Source organism: Hyperolius riggenbachi, chromosome 4, assembly GCF_040937935.1.
Source record: "Hyperolius riggenbachi isolate aHypRig1 chromosome 4, aHypRig1.pri, whole genome shotgun sequence".
NCBI lineage: Eukaryota > Metazoa > Chordata > Amphibia > Anura > Hyperoliidae > Hyperolius > Hyperolius riggenbachi.
The window spans coordinates 94,351,404-94,374,614 of NC_090649.1; the positions used below are offsets into that span (position 1 = coordinate 94,351,404).

Consider the following 23,211-nt stretch of genomic DNA (forward strand, 5'->3'; position numbering starts at 1 on the left):
TTCAGTTACCTTTAGTTCTCCAACCCCAATATGATGTGATACGACCTAAGTTAGGGTTGTTAACGTTAACCAGCCGATAACTGATACATTTTTATCTAGATAAGAGGGATCGCATATGTGTATATATAGTATAGTTTCCCATTCTTTTCAAAATTTTGGGGAAATACACCAAGTGCTTTAGGGCCGGTTCACACGGATGGCAGGCGGCGTTGGGGCGGCCGGGAAGCCGTGTCGTCCTGTGACGTTTCGTTCGGGGGCGGCGGTACGGCGATCGTCAGCTTCCCATCGCGATTGGCGTTTCTCGTCGCCACAAGGGGACATGAAGCCGCGGCGGCTGGCCGGCCCCTGAACGCTGCATGCTGCTTCTAGGGTCGGCCAAAGTGACACATTAAATCGAGATCGGAACGTCACGCTTGCGTAATCGCCGGTAACCGCGCGATGCTAAACGCTCCCATTCACTTGAATGGGAGCGTTTAGCCGACGAGTCCCGAACGCTTGGCGGTAAAAGCTGCCAAGCGTCCGTGTGAACCGGTCCTTAGTGATGGTCATTTATCACTGCACACTGGGGCAGTAAACATGCTGCAGATACATCATCTGAAAATACCTGGAACAATGTTACTTAGTTACCGAAGCAGCATTCTTGGATAACATTAGTTCTGCCTTCGCTTGCTATGCCACCTGCTATTAATGACTGGTATTGCAGTGCAGTGATAAAGGAACATGTATTTCTGCGGTCAGGCTTGATTCCTGTAAAAACGTTCCGTTTAAAGTAGGCAATCCTGCATCATTTTAACCTTCCTGGCGGTAACCCCGAACTTAGTTCGGGGTAAGCCGCGCAGGAGGTTTTCTCATGCCCTGCTGGGCCGATTTGCGCAATTTTTTTTTATTTTTTTTTTTTTTGCTGCACGCAGCTAGCACTTTGCTAGCTGCGTGAGCACACTGATCGCCGCCGCCCCGTGCCGATTCGCCGCTATCCACCGCGCCGCAGAGCCCCCCCTAGACCCCTTGCGCAGCCTGGCCTATCAGCGGCAGGCAGCGCTGAGGGGTGGATCGGGACTCCCGATGACGTCAAGACGTCAGTGACATCATCCCGCCCTGTCGCCATGGCGACGGGGGAAGCCCTCCAGGAAATCCCGTTCTTTGAGCGGGATTGCGATCGAAGAGGGTAGGGGGATGCCGCTGCACAGCGGCTACCTAGGCTCACTACATGATTTAAAAAAAAAAAAAAAAAAAACGGCTGTGGTGCCCCCTGGCAGTTTTTAATAGACCGCCAGGAGGGATAAATGGAGCAAGAACCAGTCAAGAGAGATTGCAGTTTTTGTTTCTATGTAAAGGTGCCCTGAAACATGCATTGTGAATGATGGATGTCTGCCTTAAATCTGAACGTTCAGGTTGGACTTTTTGCATGATTGTTGGTTTAGAATCACAGTTACAGAAATGCTGGCTTCTCCATGGAGTTTCTGCATCCGCTGCAGCAGCACTGCACTGCCACCCAGAGATTGCCTGCAGAAATATTGAAGCCCATAGTAGTCTGCATAATACATGGTGAAGATTATGGTTAGCAGACCGGCCAAAGAAACTTGCTGCCCTACCACCTTCAGTTATTAATCCAATTCAATCTTCTGCTGGGAAGTTCACAACTCAAGCAAGGCTTTCTTCAGAAATTCTTCTGAACTTTGATTTCTCTTACTAGAATAGGTGCTCTCTGACTAAAGAACTTGTAGACAAGAAAGGACACCTGAAGTTGGAGAGATATGGAGGCTGCCATATGTATTTCCTTTAATCAGTACCAGTTGCCTGGCAGCCCTGCTGAACTCTTTTTCTGCAGTAGCGTTTGAATCATAGACCTGAAACAAGCATGTGGCTAATACAGTCAGAAACATCTGATCGTCATGCTTGTTCAGGGTCTATGGCTAAAAGTATTAGAAGCAGGACTGACAGCCAACTGATATTGTTCAAAAGGAAATCTATATGGCAGCTTCCATATCCCTCACTTCAGGTGTCCTTTATGTAAGCCTATCATCCACAGTGGCGGCCATAAACCATCCAACTGCTACTAATCCTGGATTCAGCTGACCGTTTTAAGTCAGAACTTAAAATTTTGACAAGATATTGGGAATGGAGAAACTCCATTCACTGTTGGGTGGCACGCCCATGTACGGTACTGTATGTGTAATGCCTGACCAAATCAATGGATGTCTTTTTTTAGTTAAGAATGATTGCTAATTGAGTGTTAGTGATTGAGTGGTAGATGATTGGTGTGTGACGTTTTGGCTTTATTATGGTCTACCCTTTATTGTTGGCTGAACATTGCCATCTTTACTTGTGGTCTAAATTTCCAACAACTTTTACAAGGCAAGCGGTAGCTCTTAATAACAAAATTGCTTGTAGCAGGATAGTTTTCATAATCCCGTCACAATGACTGTTGAGTAAGCTATTTTAGTGACCGGTCCTCTACACTACAGCATAGAATGCACAGGCTAAGTCTCCCTTACTTGTAATCTATTTGCAGGAAGCAGATCTGGTCACCACTCATGAACTGGGCCATAACTTTGGATCTGAACATGATCCAGATAGTATGGAGATCTGTGCCCCCAGTGAGGACCGAGGTGGGAAATTTGTGATGTACCCCATAGCTGTGAGCGGAGACCACCAGAACAACAAGGTAAGGTGGTTTTTTTGGGGGGGCGGTGTTATAGCGTATTCTGTGTAATGCGGCCCACACCCTATTCTGCCAGTGCAGTTTTTCTACTAATGAACTCCTGTTCCCATCTCTCCTCAGATGTTCTCTAGCTGTAGCAGGGAATCCATCCTGCGCACACTGATGAGCAAAGCGTCCATCTGCTTCAAGGAACGCAACAACAAAGTGTGTGGAAACTCCCGAGTGGATGAAGGAGAGGACTGTGACCCGGGGCTTCTGCACCAGCATCATGATCCGTGCTGCACCTCTGACTGCAAGTTCAAAGCCGGTGCCAAGTGCAGGTCAGTATAGAGACCTGTATACCAGCAGAATCTCTCCCAAATCTCACCTATTGCTTCTGTAGGGTCAATAAGCCCTATACCCACTCTCTAGCTTGCTGGATCAGTAACGGCCGGTTCACATTGGACAGATCAAAAACTGATCCATGAAACGGATTCGTTTTTAATAAACATCAGTTTTTGATCCAAGACCCTCCGTTCCGTTAGCGCACAGATCCAAAAGAATCGCTGCAGACCCAAAATGGCATTCCGTTCGTCAGAACATGACAAACGGATCCGCTCTAACAAAACAATATTGATTAACGCAGGATCCATTGACCTCCAATAGAATCTGGTCTGTTTAGCAATGTGAACCAAGCCCAAAGCAGGTGCTGAGGGTGTCTACTGGTACAATAATAATGTGAGCAGGCCTTAGGACGCATACATGTTGTACGGCCGTCAGTGAGTTGAGCAAATGACGGCTCTCCCTGCTGCCGCAAAACGTTTTTTCCTATGTTGCTGTCACTTATAGTAGGTAGTAGGGTTGGTCAATGAGATGCAAATAATTCCAAGTTGCATCCAGAATTTGCATAATCCTGCATGTACTCAGAATTATTTGCATCTTATTGATCATCCCTAGTAAGTAGTATTAATCTGACTGACTGGTTCTGGTTTTGGACTGGTCTATCTCCTCATCGGAGATTCTCAGGTACTTCTTTATATACAAAAGCACATGCTGAACGGTAGTTGCTCAGTCTAACTGCCAAAACCGTGTTCAAATAAGCAGGGAGGCGGGTCCACATCTTTGTATAGATCCTCTCCAGGGAGTGCTTTTGTACAAAATAAAGGTAATGCTGAGAATCCCCCCTTGAGGAGATGGACTAGTCTAAAGTCTGTCAGATCTGTCAGCTTTTTACTACCTTCTGTAGGTGACCGCAACATAGGAAAAAAAGTAATTTATAGTGCATGCATTTTACTCAGGTAGAAATGTACATTTTCTGCATAGGTAAATTAGCGTATTGGTGCACAGTCCACAAGGTGGCGACAATAACGCAGATGTATAAATCGCATCACGGTAATCGCACCCCACACAGGTGCTCACTCACTGGATCACACGGTCATAAAGCGTGTTCTATCCAGAGCCTTCTGGACTCACTGGCTAACTGCACATAATCCTCACAGGTCATGCAAAAAACATTCTTCATATAGTGTATTCAAAAACAGTTTATTTCCCAACAAAAAACACTTCAAAAGCAACACTCAACTTCTTTACCTGTATGTCCGTCTTATGGTGGCCATACATGGTACAATAAAAACATTCGATTTTCCCGTTTACTCGATCTAAATGATCGAATTGAATGAAAGTTGCATATTTGTTTTTTTTGATAAAGAAATTCGAACGATTATCCCGTTTTTTCAAGAAAAATGATCGGATATGCTGGAAAAATCTTTATATTCGATCTAACGGAATAATCGAACTAAATTATCTAATTGAAAAATTGTACCATGTATGGCCACCTTTAGGATCATACAGAAGAGCGTGTGCACATAATTGAAACTTTCCGTCTCTGTGCGCTTCAAGAAATTCTGTCTCCCTCTCTGGCACTACACTCCGTCAGCCACACGTCACTCGAACTCTCTACTGCCCTCTGGCTGTAGACTCTGACCAGTTTCGGCCAGTGCGGACATTTATAAAAGGGGCATTTACTATGTATGTATGTGCTCCCTTAACCTCCCTGGCGGTACGCAGATGCAGTGGCTGCTTCCGCGGGAGGGATTTTTTTAAATAAAAAATGTTTTCCATTTGTTAGCTAGCACTAGGCTAGCTAACTATGTGCCGGCAATATTTACCCATCCGCGATCCCGTGAGAGACGCAGCTTCAGCACTGAGCTTCACTGTTGCTATGGCGACGATCGGACATGACGTCATGCGCAGTCCCGATCCTCCCTCCAATCGGTGGGGACCGGAGGGACATGCCACACATAGCTAGCAAAGTGCTAGCTTAATATAAATCATTTTTTATTAAAAAAAAAAAAATCCTCCCGGGGCCTTGTGATCCCCTGCGGTGGCTAGCAGACACTGTCCACGTTATGATTACTGTGAATTTTATAAAGGAAAAGCAGAAAATATTATTCTAGGCAGTTTCCATCTTGGTTACCTTTGACCTCCTGACATAATTTCCTCCCTCACACTTTTTGTTTTTTTTTCCTCCTCTTGCTAATTGTGTATTTGTTACCCGCCCTCCTCGCAGAGTCTTCAGACACTCCCACTGAGGTCTATATGAGAAAGTGGAGGAATATATTATAGATAAAAAGACCCCCTAGCATGCAACTGTTTGGCAATGACAATTAAAGGGCCAGTAATCTTAAGCTATATGATAACTCCAAACCATAACGGCAGAAAATGTTTTAAATGCAGGATTAGCATCTTTACCACTTAATACACTCAGACCAGTTGCTATTGAAATTTTTTATGGTGACAATCCCGATTTAAACTGGTGATTAGTTGTTTTAAGTAAGATTAATATGTTTTGCTGTGGTCCTTAATTACTGACCTGTGTTGTTTCTTCACCTGCCTTTATTGCTTTCTTGGTATAATTACTTCTACTAGAGCTTAGGTGTCAATAGAGAGAACAGCAATTGTGATAGAATGTAATAACGCCCTGTCTGGAGAGCTTTCCGTCTACCAGATTATTACTGCTTCTCAGTCTCCTGACTGCTGGGCTCTTAGTATGTCCATGCAAGGATGTTTATCTAGTAAAAAATACTCCAGTGTACTTTACAGATTGCAGATTATTTCTTCATTATTTTGTTTTTCAAAAACCAATAAAGGCATACAGTGTGTAAAAGTACAACCTCCAGCTGCCCTCTAAATAAAATACAGCTTCTTTTATTTACAGCCTGTGTAAGCATTTGATTCTATGTGAGAACAAGGATATATAGCTGAAAATATTTTTGAAGGGACAAAACCGTTTCAAGATGATCTTACATTTTAATGTATCAAAAAGTTATTTTGTAAAAACAGAGCTCACAAATCTTCCAAATGGATTCATCGTTATAAACAACATCCTATTAGTAAATACAGAGAACGTATGAAGTATGCAATTGTTAACATCAGCTAATGCAACCCCACACATTGATATACAGTGTGGCTGTATTATCTGCCAGTTAACCTTTAGGCCCGTTAAGGAAAATATCTATGTGCTGTACAACATTGACTCTTTATCTGTATGTTTATTCACGGTGGGTGCTGCATAATGAGGTCACTGACTATTTGGAGGGGGGGTTTCCTGCTGAGGGGAGGGGGGCAGTTATTGACTACTTGGAGTGGGGATGTTGCCTAATATGCATCACTAGCTACTTGGAGGGGGGTCGTAGCAGCATTTCAGTAGTTGTTGTGCCGAGGGATGCCTCGAAAAAATCTCAAACCTGTCAAGTGCACCCTCACCCCAAAAAGTTTGAGAACCACTGCTCTATGGAATTCAGAGTCTTCCCACTTATGCTGGGCATACACTGGTCAATCCAGCGGCCGATTAGCTGCCGGATCGACTCCCGCCGCGTCCCCACTCGTCCGTGCGTGCACCAGGATCGATTCCCGATCGCCTCCGCCAGCGCTTCTTATCTTCTGCTTGATTCGCCGCTATTGTCCGCCCGTGGGTATCGAGCGCGGAATCTATCCCTGCGGTGATCGGACACATCGGATATTATCAATCGAGCCATCAGCGGCTCGATTGATGAGGAACAAACTGACAATGTATGCCCAGCATAAGGAAAGTATCAAAGCTTTCTGCCAAATATTCCCATATGATCCATTCCTCTGTGATCGACATCTATTTAGAGAGGAATTTATTCCTTCCACATACTGCAGAGCGATTTCCAGCAGGGAATTAATTGAATAATCAGTCAGACTGCAGTATTGCACTGATCGATGCAGTGTAACAGTACTGGCAGCTACTCAACCAAAATTTTCCATATGGTAATTTCAATCTTTTTTTATTTTTGCCGACAATTGAATGAAATTACGATTGATGCAGGATGTTGTAAGCAGAGTTATTGAATCTGCAGGGGGAAATTGAGGCATGTATGTCCTGCTTAAATGTGGGCAACTACTTCCTTTATTAAACCAATGATCATTATAATTACTGTCCTCCATATTTCAGTGATCGGAACAGTCCATGCTGTAAAGGTTGCCAGTTTGAAACCGCTCAAAAGAAATGCCAGGAAGCCATCAATGCCACTTGTAAAGGAGAATCATACTGCACAGGTAAGTGGCCACATAACATACAGATTGCACTTAGGATCTGTCAACCTGTCATTTTATCTAAAGGCTCATACGCACGATTAACACAGCATGACCGACACCACGACAAACCATTGACACGACTTGTAATTTCCGCACACCAACCAACTCATTTACATACTGCATGCTCAAGAGAAACGACGGGCTACACTACATGGCCGCATTCAAAACAAGTACATCATACAAACGCCGTTGTATATATGTGGCCAACTGCACGATATAAGCCCAACAGTTGTGAGAGTTGATCCGCTGGATGGATCGGGCAAACCACCTGTCACAAGGTTACAAAATTGCACATAGTATCTGTCAACCTCCCCGTTTATTTGCTTCCTTCTGATTTGATTAATCATTTTCTTTGCTGATGTGAAACCCAGCCTAAGGGTGCATACACACTTTTAGGGCTCGTTTCCACTATTGCGGTGCAGAATCGCCTGGATTCCACCGCTGATGAAATAGCATGCGGATGCGATTTTTTTCCGCGTTTTTTGCCGCGAATTCGCATAGGTGAGGGTATATGCGAATTTAACCATGTCACTGCCTGTTTGAAGTTACATTGGTACCTATGCGAATTTGCATGAAAATTCGCATACCATAGCCGCATGCGAATTCCCTATTAAATACATTAGCGACGATTCGCATGCATTCCACTCGCAGGCGAATTCGTTGGCTCTTTTGTGCGTTTTTTAAACGCTGAAAAAAACGCACCTCAACAACGCTACAGTGGAAACAGGCCCACCCACTTGCATTACATGTGCGAATCTGCATGCGTTGTACGCATGCAGATTCGCGATAGTGGAAACAAATTCTGTCACCCACCGGGATCAGGACTCAACCACTTAAAGAGACACTGAAGCAAAAAAAAAAAAAAACGAATTATGATAGAAGGATTTGTATGTGTAGTACAGCTAAGATATAAAGCATTAGGAGCAGAGACATAAGTATAATATTGTTTCCAGTACAGGAAGAGTTAAGAAACTCCAGTTTTCATCTATGCAAAAGAGCCATTGAGCTCCACGACTTTCAAAGTCGCAGAGAGCTCTGTCTTCTGAAGCTTGTTATCTCAAGTGTCTGGCACTGTATTTTTTTTTCCTGCAGAGAATGGTTTAAAAGTCACTAGCCTGCTCTGTAAAATCATTTAGTGTGTAAACTGAAAATATTAGAGAATTATGCAATGTTATAAAAAAAACTATATAACTAAAAATACAAATATGAGAATATTTTCTTTGCTACTAATGTCCTATTCATTATCCGTACTACACATACAATTCATTATATCGTACTTTTTTTCCGCTTAAATGACAGTTTATGGCTCAATACTATATAGAAGCTTTGCTAGCCTTTAGGCCAGAGGAGCTTTCTGTTGCTATGGTAGAGTTAAGTATAGTAGGGTGAGGGACTGATGGCACAGTGGACCATAAAGTGACATGGAATGGAAGGTTTTTGTTTTTAGCAGTCTAACCTAATTCTATAGCTATAATGATTGTTTCTTTTAAAAATGATAAACGTTTTCTGTTGATTAGGTTGGCAATCAGAATTTTTGTTTTCATTTACGCTGGGTAAATTATGCTGGATAAATGTGAGTCGTGTGTGTATGTATACATTCACTGGCCAAATGCTTTTGCATTTTTTACACCGTTCAAACTAAAATAAAAGGGGGAAAATGTTAAAATGGGGAAATTGTGATACCCACATCGACTTAAACCTAAATGCAGGAAAAGTGCTCCTTTCATTGCATTTGTTGGAACATCGAATTCTATCAGTGGAAATGGCACTACGACTGCATACACTGCTGATAGCCTTGACAGTGATTTCTCTGTGTATGGTGAGCACTGGCCTTGAAAAGTACAATTACCACACAAAGCTGCTGTGCAAGAAACCCATCTTATGTGTGGAAGGTGTCCTGTAAATTGTGTTTGTGCCATAAATGACCATGTTTTTCTCCTGTGTAGGAAATAGCAGTGAGTGCCCTGTACCTGGCAATGCTGAGGATAACACCGTGTGTGTGGATTTGGGGAAATGTGTCAGCGGAGAATGTCGGCCTTTCTGCGAGATCGAAAAGAGTCTGAAGTCATGTGCCTGCAATGGTACGTCACAGAAACCTCTGACATTTCAGCTTGCTGAGAATTATGGGAAGTGTAGTTCTCTTTCATCAGTGTTACCTGGTCACCAGTAAGTCCTGCTTTGTCTTTCTAGAAACTGAACATTCGTGTAAAGTTTGCTGTCGGGATCAGAATGGGATCTGCAGTCCATACATGGATGACAAGCAGCAGTACCTGTTCCTGCGGAAAGGAAAGCCGTGCACTGTGGGCTTCTGTGATATGAATGTGAGTTGTCCTCTGTTTTGGGCATTTGGCACTGTCTGTCTTCACCCTCATCTGCTGATAACACCAGAGTACATCAGCCCTTCTGTGCTTACTCAATGCATCAGACTTTCCACTGAAAGTTCTAACAGTCCTTCGTGATGAACTGACACATCAGTCTTGTTTTAGCTCACTATCTCTAGCCACTGGCCTTTATCAGCATCTTGCCTGCTTCTGCTCATGAGGTAGTGGCACAAGATGCTGCAGTATGTTCCTGACAGGATGTGTTAAGAATGAATAATGTCTCCCTAGGCTGTGAGAGATACAGCATCCCACTCTCATTGCCTACATAGATGTAAGGCTGTATACAGGTGCTAGATTTTTGTCCCCCCAAGATTATAGCTTATTATCGTTTTGGGTTCTGGCCTAGCATCAACACAGGTGTCCCAGAGATCATTTACTGATCCAAAGTGCCAGATCACTTAAAAACCACTGTAAGGCCTCTTGCACACTAAATGCAATTTCGATTTTTTTTTTTTTTTTTTTTTTTTTTTTTTTTTATCTGATCCAATTTTTGATTCCGATTAAAAAAAAATATACAGCATGCTGCTACGTTTTTTAATCTGAATCAAAAATCGTACGCATAAAAAATCGAAATCGCATGTAGTGTGCAAGAGGCCTTAAGGCTGGTGCACATCTTCAATTTTTATTGGTCAATCACTGACCGCTTTTACCACTTCTGTGCACCATGAGAGCTAAATACGGTAGTATTCAAAACCTGTTGAGCCTCATACTACACGGAGGTGGTAAAATTGGGCAATCCTTGGCCAATAAAAAAATGAAGGTGTGTATACACACATCCAATTTTGACTGGCCAATGATTGGCCAATTTTACCACTTTTAATGTAAACATATATAAATATGGTACTTTTCTCTTGGCGAACTCAAAGCTCCAGAGCTGCAGCCACTCCACTAGGCTGTAGCAGTGTGGGGAGTCTTGCCCAAGGTCTACTGAATAGGTGCTGCCTTACTGAAAGGGAAGAGCCAAGGTTCCCTCTCAGGTCTCCTGTGTCAGATGAAGAGCCCTTAACTGTACACTACAGTGTTCTCCCCAGGCCCTTTTAGCCGAGTGCTTCACCCGGCTAGTTTTAGTGAGCACTCGGCTGTCATCAGCTTACCTCCTTCTCTGCTGTAAGCCGAGTTGTGCAGAGAAGCGTGTGCCCTGTACTCTCTCATCGTGCCCCACCCGGCTAGTTTTTCATGCCACACGGCTGGAAAAATAATTCTGGGGAGAACTGCACTATCCTGCCACTGCGACTGTAGTCTGAGAGCTTACCTACACAATCTGTTCATAGTATTGAAATATGTTGGGCCTCGTGCTACGTGAAGGTGGTAAAATTGGTCAGTGATTAGCCAATCAAAACTGGATATGTATGCACCCTTAAGGTTCGTATACACGTCCGATAAAGATCGTTCGTTACGAACGATTCGTGACGTTTACACGATATTCAAATTAGACTGAAAAGATCGTTCGTAATGAACGATTGTGTACACACGTGAACGATATAAGTATAAAGTACTGAACGACGAACGATAAAAAAATGCGTGCGCAAACGGAAGTGACGTTATGACAGGCAATAAGAACATGCGTTATCGGACGATCTTTGTACACACTGCAACGATTGAACGATTATCTTTCGAAAAAATCCGCCGGGTTGGATCGGTCCGATTGAACGATAACGATCGTTATCGTTCACAAAAACGATCGTTCACACTTTTTGAACGCACGATTATCGTTCCGATTGTCGTTATCGTTCGTTTTTGAACGATCGTTATCGTACGTGTGTACTCAGCTTTAGAGCCTGAGTTCTGTCATGTTGCTGAACATATTTAGTAACACCACTCCATGTGCAAGGACAAAAGAAGTTCTCTCACTCTCCCTCATGTCCCAGTTCAACCATCATTCAGCCATGAATATTCTGAATTAATGGCAAGCTTTTTATGTCTCACACACACAGGGGAAGTGTGAGAAGCAGGTGCAGGATGTGATCGAGAGAATCTGGGATTTCATTGACAAGCTTAGCATCAACATGTTAGGTAAGTTCTTTATTAACGGTTTACATTATATTTATTGGCTCACCTAAGAAACACATTGATTATATGTATTTTTACCCTCAATCAATACCACTTATGTGTTAAACTGACGGTGTACATGCATAGTGTTACCATAGCAAAGACCTGCATCAAAGCAATCTTCAGACAGACACGCGTAGTGTTAACACAGTAAAGGCTTACACTAAAGCAATCTTCAGGCTTACATGTCTAGTGTTACCAAAGCAAAGGCCTACACTGAAGCAATCTTCCGACAGACACACAAGTGTGTTCCCATAGCAAAGGCCTACACTGAAGCAATCTTCCGACACACACGTAGTGTTACCATAGCAAAGGCCAACACCAAAGCAATCTTCCGACAGACACGTGTAGTGTTACCATAGCAAAAGCCTATACCAAAGCAGGTTTTCAGACACATGCGTAGTGTTACCATAGCTGAAACCTACACCAAATCTATCTCCTTGCACCTTCTGACTCACTTACCAGGACCCATAGCGGCAAATGGAGGCAGCAGAGAAGCCCGCATGGAGCTGGAGGAAGCCCCAGGTATGTATAAAATGTATTTTGTAGGTCGTCTCAGGTACACTTTAAGAGGCCAGAGAAGTGCTTTATTTCACTGCAGTTTTACTTGTATATCACGCAAGAAGAGCAGTGTCACTACAACCTATCACTAGAAAGCGCTAAAAAAAAGTGTGCTAGTTCTACCAAACACAATAAATACATAAAAACAAGATTTTAATGTGGTTCTAGTTACCTTTTTAACAGTTTTTTTAATATACTGCTTCCTGATTGGTCACACGTTGTGTTTTTAGGCAAGTTCCTGGCAGATAACATTGTTGGATCGGTTATTGTGTTCTCTTTAATCTTCTGGATCCCACTCAGTATACTCGTCCACTGTGTGGTGAGTAAATCCTACTACAACAGAGCTGTAAAAGTTACAACAGCTGGTTTTATCATCATGTTTAATCACAAATGTGCCTACTAAGTTAAATGCATTTGCGGACTGAGCTTTTCAGGAGTCTCATATTCTTATTCTGAATGTAAGGGCTGAAATTTTAATTCTGAAGTGTGCAAAGCGGCAATGTCAGTGTGACCTAAAATCAGATCAATTCAGCTCCCAACAAAAAGGAATAAAGAGCTTTTAAACATTTTCAGCACTATCCTGTTATGAGAATTGTTTGTTCAGCCAGATACAAGTGTTTTGGCTAGTACTTACTTGCTAGTCAGGGGCGACACTGACATTTTTATTCCTTAACTCTTTAAAGAGAACCCGAGGTGGGTTTGAAGAATATTATCTGCATACAGAGGCTGGATCTGCCTATACAGCCCAGCCTCTGTTGCTATCCCAAACCCCCCTAAGGTCCCCCTGCACTCTGCAATCCCTCATAAATCACAGCCACGCTGCTGACAAACAGCTTGTCAGAGCTGGCTGTGTTTATCTCTGTAGTGTCAGTCTGCTGCTCTCCCCGCCTCCTGCAGAACTCCAGTCCCCGCCTGCATCCCTTCCCTTCCTGCTGATTGGAGGGAAGGGACGGGGGCAGGGACCGGAGCTATGCAGGAGGCGGGGGAGCAGCTGAGACTCACACTACAGATGTAAACACAGCCTCACAGCACGGCTGTGATTTATGAGGGATTGCAGAGTGCAGGGGGAACTTAGTGGGGTTTGGGATAGCAACAGAGGCTGGGCTGTATAGGCAGATCCAGCCTCTGTATGCAGATAACATTCTTTAAACACACCTCGGGTTCTCTTTAAAATATGATTACCACTTTTTTAGCGCCATATTTATAAAAGGGAGATCATATTTTGTACACTAGTGGTCAGTACTTAGTAGGGTAACCGTTTGCCAGGAGGACTTGTGTACAGGTTGTTTTGCTCTCCATCCTAGCCAAGTTGATGAACACTTATCTTAAAACACCTACTTTCTAGGGATGGACAATGAGATGCAATTAATTCTGAAGTGATGCAAATTTTTTAGCTTGAAAATTGACCAATCAAAGTCCTCCACAGCAAGATTGGATTTTTAAGTTGCATAAATTTGCATACAAAATTGGCATAATCTTGCATCAACTCAAATGATTAGCATCTCATTGACCGGGACTACTTATTTCTGTAACAGTAGGTGGACTGGAGCACAAGGTACACAGAGACTGAGCAGATGGTCACTAGAGACGGCAATGAGATACAGTACTAATAATTCCAGTTTGCATGCTAATTTAATGCATATTTTTTGCATCCTGAAATTAGGCCAAACAAAGTCGGCAGAAAGCTCATTTGGTTGGCACAGTTCCAAGTTGCCTGCAATCTGCATACAATCTGCATTCACAGAATTAGTAGCATCTTAGGGCCCATTCACACCTAAAATCGATAAATGCAAGCGCTTAGCGATTTTCTGGCGTTTTCCAGTGTATTTTTTATGAGTGCTTTCCAAGCGATTTTTCACTGTATAGAAAGTGGTTTTTCAGTGATTAGCTAATAGCTAATACTTAACATTGAAACGCCAATCGCACAGAAAATGCTGCATGCTACGCGTTTGCGTTTCAGCAAAACGCTAAACGCTTAGATGAGAACAGAACCATAGACAATTCATTGAACAAGCGCTTTTTGAAACGCTAGCGCTTTTGAGCAATGTTGAAATCGCTAGTAAAGCGCACAAGTGTAAAAGGGCCCTAAGTGATCATATGTTTGCAACTGTGATTGGAAACCCTGTTATAGAGAAATGTCTGCATTTCCTGCAGAGAGCAGGATGTTTGCCATGTACTGTATTCACTTTTCTCTTATTTATGTAACAAACAATTCTTCTTTGTCCCTCTGTCATCAGGATAAGAAACTAGACAAGCAGTATGAAGAGAGCGCCAAATCCTTATTCTTACCCAGCGTAAGTGTATTTCCTGCCTATTAGTAGAGCAATCTCCTTCTAAGTATAAACCAGTCACAGATGTGACCATATTACTGATGGAACTCTGCACTGTGAAGATGACTACACACATCAGCTGACGTGGCTCTCTATTCCTATCACTATGTGTCCCGAGAGAAGATATTAGGATGTGTGCTCCTAATCGTTTGATAGGTCCATACACTGTATGTTTGTATGTTGCATTATGCATGTAATAGGGCCAGATTTAGGACACATACAAACTTGGGGAAGCCTCTGCGTGGTGATGTGACTATGCAAAATAATGCAATGTTTTCATAAGACCTCTGCTTATATCTTAGCTGCAGGGATAGTAGTCGTTCCTGGATGGTTGGTCCGCACTGAGTATTTGCATGTGAGTGTACAAAGGGATCATTGATTTTGCTGTGTGATTGGCCACACCCTCTTTGGCACCACTGTCACAGACCGCAAGGCCGGTCTGCGGGTGGGTTAATCGATCAGAGTCAGAAATCCTCTCACACTGTCATTTTGTCCATCACGAAGCGTAAACCCGACTTCGCAGTTGATGAACTGACTAATGGAGGGAGCGTCCGGACACCAACTGATTCACCACACACATACAATTCAAAGATCTGCCACCAAGCGAGTTACACAGCCCGCTACTGTAATTATACTAGAACTTTGAGAACGCTCGATTAACCCTTAGCAGTATGCAGGAACCTGGGTCAGATCGTTATATCTGGGCCGGGTTCTCGCATACGGGTTATAAATGTATACTTCTATTAAACACAGGGTAGCGAGTTCAGGAGAATAGGTACGATTGTGTACGTTCAGCAACAGGTCATAACCGCTAAATGATTTTTAAGCGTTTAATAACAAAAATGCATTACATACAGTTATATACACCAATTAACATATACACACAGAGCTTAAAAATAAAAGGGAATAAAATTAGAAAATTCTTACTTAGTTATAGCTGAGAGTCCATTTGGAGCATGAAGAAAGAGTCCAGTTTAAATGTAGGCATTCAGGTTAAGAGTCCTTTGAACACACGGCATGTGGCAGTTCTCCTTGGAACGCATGCCTGGACTTTCCTGGTCGATGAAATTTGGAGAACTGGGCAGGTTTGGTCCCGCCCCACTTTTATAGGACCTGAGTCTTGGGGCTGTCACTACCTGGAAAGTAGGTGTGTTTAAGGCGGGTTTACCTCCTAATCAGCAGGTTGCCGCCCCCCAGACTCAGAGCAAGAAATGTACCGATTATTAATAATCTGTGTAACTCTGCCCCAGATTGGCGCATCGCAAATCCGAGACTATATTCATAAGCGGCTTGCGACCCTGTATCAAACGAGGTTATACACACCTATTCTATTGCATTCGCTCTACGCAGGCCGGATAAAGTGGTTTCTCTAATGATTCCTGATAGCTAGAAAATATAAATTATTATTATAAATTATATATAAATTATAATTCAGGTGAATGACAGAACTGTTTCCTAGGTATCAGGAAATGTAATTTTTGTCTTTCTGTGCCAAACCTATTTTGAATTATTAATAAATTAACGTTCCCTTTGTTTGAGGCTATGAGCTTGGAGGGAATTTTTTTTTTAACAAATCAATTTTTATTGAGTTTCGAAAAAACACGTACAAACAAGTACACGCAGGTACCCAAAAGGACAGCAATTAGATGAACTACAGTTGTATACAATATGAAATTACATGGGAAGTAAAACGTAAAGGAAGGAAAGCTGTGAGCATCTCATGCGGTATATACATATATTCAATACAGTATGAACTAAACAGGATTACATATTAAGGTCTTTGAGACATATGCAAGGATATCCAATATTATTACATCTCCTGAGTTAGTCAGAGTTGCATGAGCTATGCCAACTGTAGAGAAAGTTGAGAGGAATTAGGGAGAGAGAGAGAAAGAGGGGAGGGGGGGGGGGGGGGAGAATTAAGACAGAAAAGTGAAGATAGTAGTAGCTTTAAGTTTCCAGTGCTTGCCTCTGTAACCAGAACTAGTAGACTAAGTTTGACCTAGTTCCCTAATTTGAGCAAGTAGAATACTAATTTGCTAGTGAGGTCATTCCTCTGGTCCAGAGGGGAGGGCTTCCACATTGTTATACCAGGGGGCCCAAATTTTGTCAAATCTACTGGGACAGTTGCGGCTTTTATACGTTAAGCGATATAAAGGCAGGGCCTTCATGATAGAACATTTCCAGTAGTTAAAGGAGGGAGGTTTATCAGATTTCCAGGTGCGTAGAATTTCCCTACGACCATAAAAACATAGGATTCTAATTAAGTATTGGGGGTGTTTACCCGGTGGGGTATCGTCTAACAGTCCCAGCAGAAATGTCCGGGGAGAGAGTATTAGTTGTGTTTGCAGAATTTCATTAATTAGGTCATTAATTTTAGACCAAAATGAATATATATGAGGGCAGTCCCAAAACATATGGAAGAAAGTTCCAGGATCGACGTTGCACCTAGGACAATTGGGAGTATTGGAGGTAGAGATTTTGTGCATACGCACAGGAGTAAGATAAGTACGATGGAGGAATTTAAATTGTATTAATCTGTCTCTAGCAGATATCGGTACTTTAACAAAGTTTTCTAAGATTTCCTCCCAGTCCTTGTCATCCAATCCCGGAACTTCCTCGTTCCATCTGGACTGGCATCTTGAAAGACTATGAGTATTATTATTCATAAGACCAAAATATATTACTGAAAGAGGTTTGTCCAGGTCCTCTACCATTAGTGTTTGCTCTATATCACAGGAGACCAAAAGTGGCCTACTGTCCTTAAATTGAGTATTATAAGCGTGGCGAAGTTGTAGATATCTGAAGAACATTTTATTAGGTAGATCAAAGGCACTTTTAAGGGAATTGAAAGGTAAAAGTCCGTCATTACCCATTATATGTTGAATGGCTTTTATACCCTGGCGGGCCCACAAACCTGGATCTGGTATTTGTGAAAAATGAAGCAGAGAGGGGTTGTCCCAGAGTGGTGTGTGGGGAGAGAGTTTCCCCGCGTTACCTGTATAGGCGAGCATGTCTTTCCATATTTTAGTTGTGGTGGACATAGGAATCGTGCATCTAGGATCTCCCCTGGTGCCCCTGAACGCCAGCAGGGTTAGTCTCTCGTAAGAGCCCAACCTCGCTGCCTCCACCGCAACTGCGGCGTTGTATTTGTCTTGAGAGAACCACCATCTTATGGTGACCAAAACAGCAGCACAGTAATAGAGGTACATATTTGGAAGTGCTAGACCTCCCTGGTCTGCTGGGAGCTGTAGAGTGGCAAGACCAATCCTCGGCACACAGCCTCCCCAGATAAAACTTGAAATCAGTGAATGTAATTTCTTAAAAAATGCCTTAGGTATAAGTATCGGCGTTTGGCGAAAAATATAAAGAAACTTAGGCAAGAATATCATTTTAAATATATTAATTTTACCAATTAGAGAAAGGGGAGAGTCTTCCATATTAAAGCTTTTTGTTGAAATTTATCAACTGTTGGCTGTATATTTAGTTTGTAGAAGTCAGATAATTGCGTAGTTACTTGGATCCCCAGGTATTTGAATTGTTTAACCCATTGTAACAGGCTAGGATAGCAATTGGTATCAAAGTTGTCTAATGGCATCAAAACTGATTTTCCCCAGTTGACTCTGAGGCCCGAGAACTTCCCAAATCAGTCAATAATATGAAGAGCTGTTCGTAGAGAAGCTTCCGGGTCCCCCAAGTACAGCAAAGTGTCGTCTGCATACAAGGAGACTTTCTCAGTAAGGGAGCCAACCTGTATGCCCTCAACATCGGCTGATTCTCTTAACAAAATTGCCATTGGTTCAATGGCTAACGCAAAGAGATAGGGCGATAGTGGGCATCCCTGACGCGTACCCCGAGACAGTGAAAAAGGAGGAGAGATGGAGCTGCCGGTTTTTATCCTAGCTATTGGAGAGTGATATAAGGCTTTAACCCATGATATAAAATTAGTTCCAAACCCATATAAATTTAATAATTGCCAGAGGTATGACCACTCTACGGAATCGAAAGCTTTTTCTGTATCCAAGGAGGCAACGGTGCGTCTACCTTTGTCCTGTACTGGCAGGGAAATATTAGTGAAAAGTCTACGTATGTTAAAGAGAATCTGTACTCTAATATTCTTACAATAAAAAGCATACCATTCTATTCATTATTTTCTCCTGTGCCCCTCTGTGCTGTTTCTGCCACTCTCTGCTGCAATCCTGGCTTGTAATTAACAGTTTTAGGCAGTGTTTACAAACAAACTAACCAGCTTCTAATAGGCTCAGCTAAGCATAGTGTGTGAGTCATTCAGAGTATGCAGGGGGCCTGCAGAGGGTGTGTATCGCTTCTACCAATCACAAGCAGCCCTGCACATTCCACACAATCAATCCTTAGCCCGACAAACAGGACAGAGGAAAGATACATTGATTTATTACAGAGACAGTGCAGTTAGGAAAGACTGCAGTAAGCCAGAGCAGATTAGAACAGGCATAGGAACTTATAGGATAGAAGAACTAAGGCTGAAAAATTTGTTACAGAGTCTCTTTAATGTCAGTGCTGCGCCCTGGCATAAAACCAGTCTGGTCGCAGTGTATCACATCAGTGATGACCTTTTTTAATCTATTAGCTAGAATTTTTGCATCTGAGTTAAGTAATGATATAGGTCTATAGGAACCGCACTGATTAGGATCCTTGTTGGGTTTTAAAAGTACTATAATTGCTTCGTTAAATGTATTTGGCAAAGTACTACCTTCTAGGACCTCATTAAATATTGTACATAGCTTCTCTACTAGTAGTTGGAGGGAATTTTTAATCTTACTGGTTCGAGCTGTTTTTTTTTTCTTTTGGGGGAAGATGAGCTGTGTAGCCAAATGGCTTTTTCGGCAGGGGTTGTGGCCATGTGTGAAATTCTTTCCTGACACAGGATGTGGGGGAAGGTTACTGTTGCTCTCAGTAAGAAGAGAGGAAAAAGGACATCTATTGTACATTTACACAGGACTGACAGTCATTGTGCACGACCATACGAAAATCGTTGGCGATTGCGTACGACTTTCCGTAATGTTCGTCACAACCACCATTTTACCTTAGAGGGATTCTCCAACAGCGCCTGCACAGAACCCATCTCCGTGGGATCCAACTTTGCATTTCTTCCTGCTGTCCTCCGGGTGGCGCACTATCTCTGTGGTGATAGCACAGTCCGTCATGTGACAGATGACATTTTCACCCAAGAGATGGGGAGCCTTGGAGGACCAGAAGAAAACGGGTTGCGAGTGTCCAGATCCCGAGGGAGGTGAGATCTAAATGCCGCTGTGCTGGGCGCTTTGCAGATTCCTACCCCAACCCAGGCTTGGGATTACCGCTAGTAGCATCTTTTGTTCACACCGAACCTGGGTTGGGAATACCACTAAGGAGGTTAAAGAGGAACTGTAACGACAAAACGTCCCCTGGGGGGTACTCACCTCGGGTGGGGGAAGCCTCTGGATCCTAATGAGGCTTCCCACGCCGTCCTCCATCCCTCAGGGGTCTCGCTGCAGCCCTCCGTGCAGCGGTGACGTCAATATTTACCTTCCCGGCTCCTGCGCAGGCGCTCTGACGGCTGTCGGCTCCGAAATAGGCGGAAATACCCGATCGCCGTCGGGTCTGCTCTACTGCGCAGGCGCAAATTTCCGGCGCCTGCGCAGTAGAGCGGACCCGACGGAGGTCGGGTATTTCCGTGCCGAAAGCAGCCACAGCGCCCCCGCTGGAGCCAGCAAAGGTAAATATTGAAGTCACAGTCGGGTCTGTCGCCGGCTGTTCGGAGGGCTGCAGCGAGATCCCCGTGGGACAGAGGACGGCGTGGGAAGCTTCATTAGGATCTCGAGGCTTCCCCCACCCGAGGTGAGTACCCCCCAGGGGAGGTTTTTGATGTTACAGAGTCTCTAAGTGTCATCACTTGAGGAGATGAACCTGGATTCTGTTTCTTTCGGTCCTGAATGGGGGCAGGTGTCTCCCCGTATGCCTCCCATTTATTTTTATTTTTCTACTCATTCTCCAATATAACAAACTGGTAGATCACAAAGGACTTCTGGGTATATTCCACACCTCCCTGGTAAATCTACTTTTAAATCTTTCCCAATTCATAATTTTTGAAGTAGCTCACAAGCTGAAAATGTGTGGGCCCCCTATACTGCTGGAGAGCTACTTATAGCACCCAGGCTCCCAATCTCTGATTGTCACTTTAGGTGCATGTTCTTGAACAGGTGTGGAGACCACTTAGCTAATTAGTTAAGGATGCTATTGATTTTTAAATGGACTTTCTTTGCTTTATGATGGACCTTTTTGTTTTTGTTACACATCTTTATTTCCACATTTATCAATCCTGTTACGCTCATAGATCAGTGCTGATTACTTCAGAGATTGCTAATATGTTGTTTTCGTTCCTGACAGAATGTCGAAATGCTCAGCAGTCTGGACTCTGCTCCGGTACGAATAGTCAAGCCTTTCCCCTCTGCCCAGCACACTAATCGCTTCCAGCCCATGCAGCAAACGCCAACAGTGCCGAGCTCTGCCAAAGGGGACCATCAGAGAATGGACACTATCCAGGAGGACCCTAGCACAGACTCCCATCTCGATGACCAGTTTGACGAGGACCCCTTCCCCAATAGCGGCTCTCCTGCCAAGTCATTTGAGGATCTCACCGACCACCCTGTCGTCAGGAGTGAGAAGGCCTCATCCTTCAGACTACAGCGACAGGGACGTGTGGACAGCAAGGAGACCGAATGTTGACGTCTCGGCGACAATCATTTCATCGTCATGAGTAGACAGTAGTCTTTATTTCCTGGAGTCATTAAGCGTCATTTGCAGGCCCCGCGATTCCAGACTGTCAAATGCTGTATATACTTCATATTTTTTTTCTGAAAGTGTTGTTTTGTACATGCTAACAAAAAAAGCCTGAAGCAAAGCCATTATAAGATGTCATATATTTGTATTTATGTCTAAGCACCGCCATGTGTAGGGGGTTTGTAGAATTTGGGATAGTTAGGCATTATAGAATCTTCTATATTTATATGGTTTTATTCCTGGAATAAAGACCTCCATTGTGTGGAGATATATTGGTCATCCAGCCCACTCTGCTTAATGTGGGCTCTGTGTTGATAGCTCTGTATCACTGAAATAGGACATATGTGTAAGGATATTCAGACAGACACTCTGGACGTTGATCACTGTGGGATTTGGCTGTAAGAATGAGGCTCAAGCCTAATGCAGTCAGATCATGGACAAGTAGAGGTCATATAAGGTGTGTATATACATGAAGATAGGTTTATTTGACCACATTCACTGCACTGTTTTCTGTTCAGTACCTGGATGGCGTTGGTCAGATATTTATTGTGGTGGCCATTAGAGGAAATGTGACATAGTAAATAATTTTGGTTGGTCAGTCCTACAGCAGGCAGATCAGATTTTCTTATTCCTCCATGTAGCCTATTACACTGTACTTACTGATTTTCATACTTCAAACCCCTCTCCCCTTGCACTATATGACTCGTATGCACTAATAATGACCCAGTAACTCCTTCATGAATAGTTCATGAAAAGAGATTCAGTTCTCTTTGTGTACTCCATCATAGAAGCCAAGCCGGAGCTAGTCTACTTTAGGGGACCCACCGCAAATCCCCATAGACACTTTCAGCTGGTCTGCAGAAACGGAACAAATGTCCGCTTTCACCTTGTTTAAACCCCCACAAGCCTTATACCCACGGATAGGTAAGCATATCCTGTAACGAACTGTGAGGTTTTCGGTCAAAAAAAAGTTGAAATGGGCTGTGTAGGAGCCGCCGAACGGCCTTCATCTCGGTTCCGTCGGCCATCTTCCTTCTGCTGTGCAGGTCCTTTCTTTCTCCTCATTGGAGGGTTCGTTAGCTGCCGACAGAAGCTGGCACGCCCCCACCTAACAATCCCTCCAATGAGGAGGAAGAAACGACCTGCAGAGCAGAACAAAGATGGCTGACGGACCCGAAATTGCGGCCGTTCGGCGGCTCCTGTACAGTCAGTTCCAACTTTTTTTTTGACCGAAACCGCAAAATTCGTTAGAGGACCTGCTTAGCTACCCAGGGATATAAGGCTTGTGGAGGTTTAAACAAGCAAACGGAAGACATTTGTTCCGTTTTGCAGCCCAGGTGAAATTGTCTATGGGGATTTGCGGTGGGTCCCCTAAAGTAGACTAGCTCCGCCAAGCCAGCCTGGTGAAAATGTCAGGTGCCAAAACCCGCTCTCTGCAGATATTGGTGCCTGCCCTTAGCCCTCAGAAGCACAGACAGATGTGCACGACAAGCACATGAACTGCATTCCATATTTACTGTACCATAAAGCAGTCATATGACCCAGGAAGTGCGGTTCCCATGGAGATATCCTTGTGCCTCTACCAGTAAACAGACATTTCACTAATGAATGGAAGAAATGGCCGCAGGACTTGGATAGACGCATGTGTCTATAAAGTATTGAATGTGATGTAACCGTGTGACTTCTGGAGTTACCAAATGCCCATCCAGGTATTTTGGACGGAACATGAGATATTTGTGTCAGTAGTGAATGGTATATTGGCTTGTGTGTCCTGATATCCCTTATTCATCTCAGAACTGGGCACTTGCTGTGAATAGGCTGCTTTTTCAAT

The 23,211-nt window shown here is 43.4% G+C and overlaps 1 protein-coding gene across 2 annotated transcripts in view; it reads left to right on the forward strand.

The window, feature by feature from the left end:
- Positions 1 to 22,337, forward strand: part of ADAM17 (ADAM metallopeptidase domain 17) — a 109,870-nt gene extending 87,533 nt beyond the window's left edge. For both annotated transcript variants that reach the window (XM_068280316.1, XM_068280315.1), the window contains exons 12-20: positions 2,513 to 2,665; positions 2,783 to 2,982; positions 7,119 to 7,222; positions 9,208 to 9,342; positions 9,452 to 9,582; positions 11,577 to 11,655; positions 12,483 to 12,571; positions 14,490 to 14,546; positions 20,988 to 22,337. In XM_068280316.1, coding sequence (XP_068136417.1) covers positions 2,513 to 2,665; positions 2,783 to 2,982; positions 7,119 to 7,222; positions 9,208 to 9,342; positions 9,452 to 9,582; positions 11,577 to 11,655; positions 12,483 to 12,571; positions 14,490 to 14,546; positions 20,988 to 21,326 — 1,287 coding nt within the window. In that variant the 3' untranslated portion in view covers positions 21,327 to 22,337. The remainder of the gene's footprint in view (positions 1 to 2,512; positions 2,666 to 2,782; positions 2,983 to 7,118; positions 7,223 to 9,207; positions 9,343 to 9,451; positions 9,583 to 11,576; positions 11,656 to 12,482; positions 12,572 to 14,489; positions 14,547 to 20,987) is intronic.
- Positions 22,338 to 23,211: the final 874 nt, after the last annotated feature.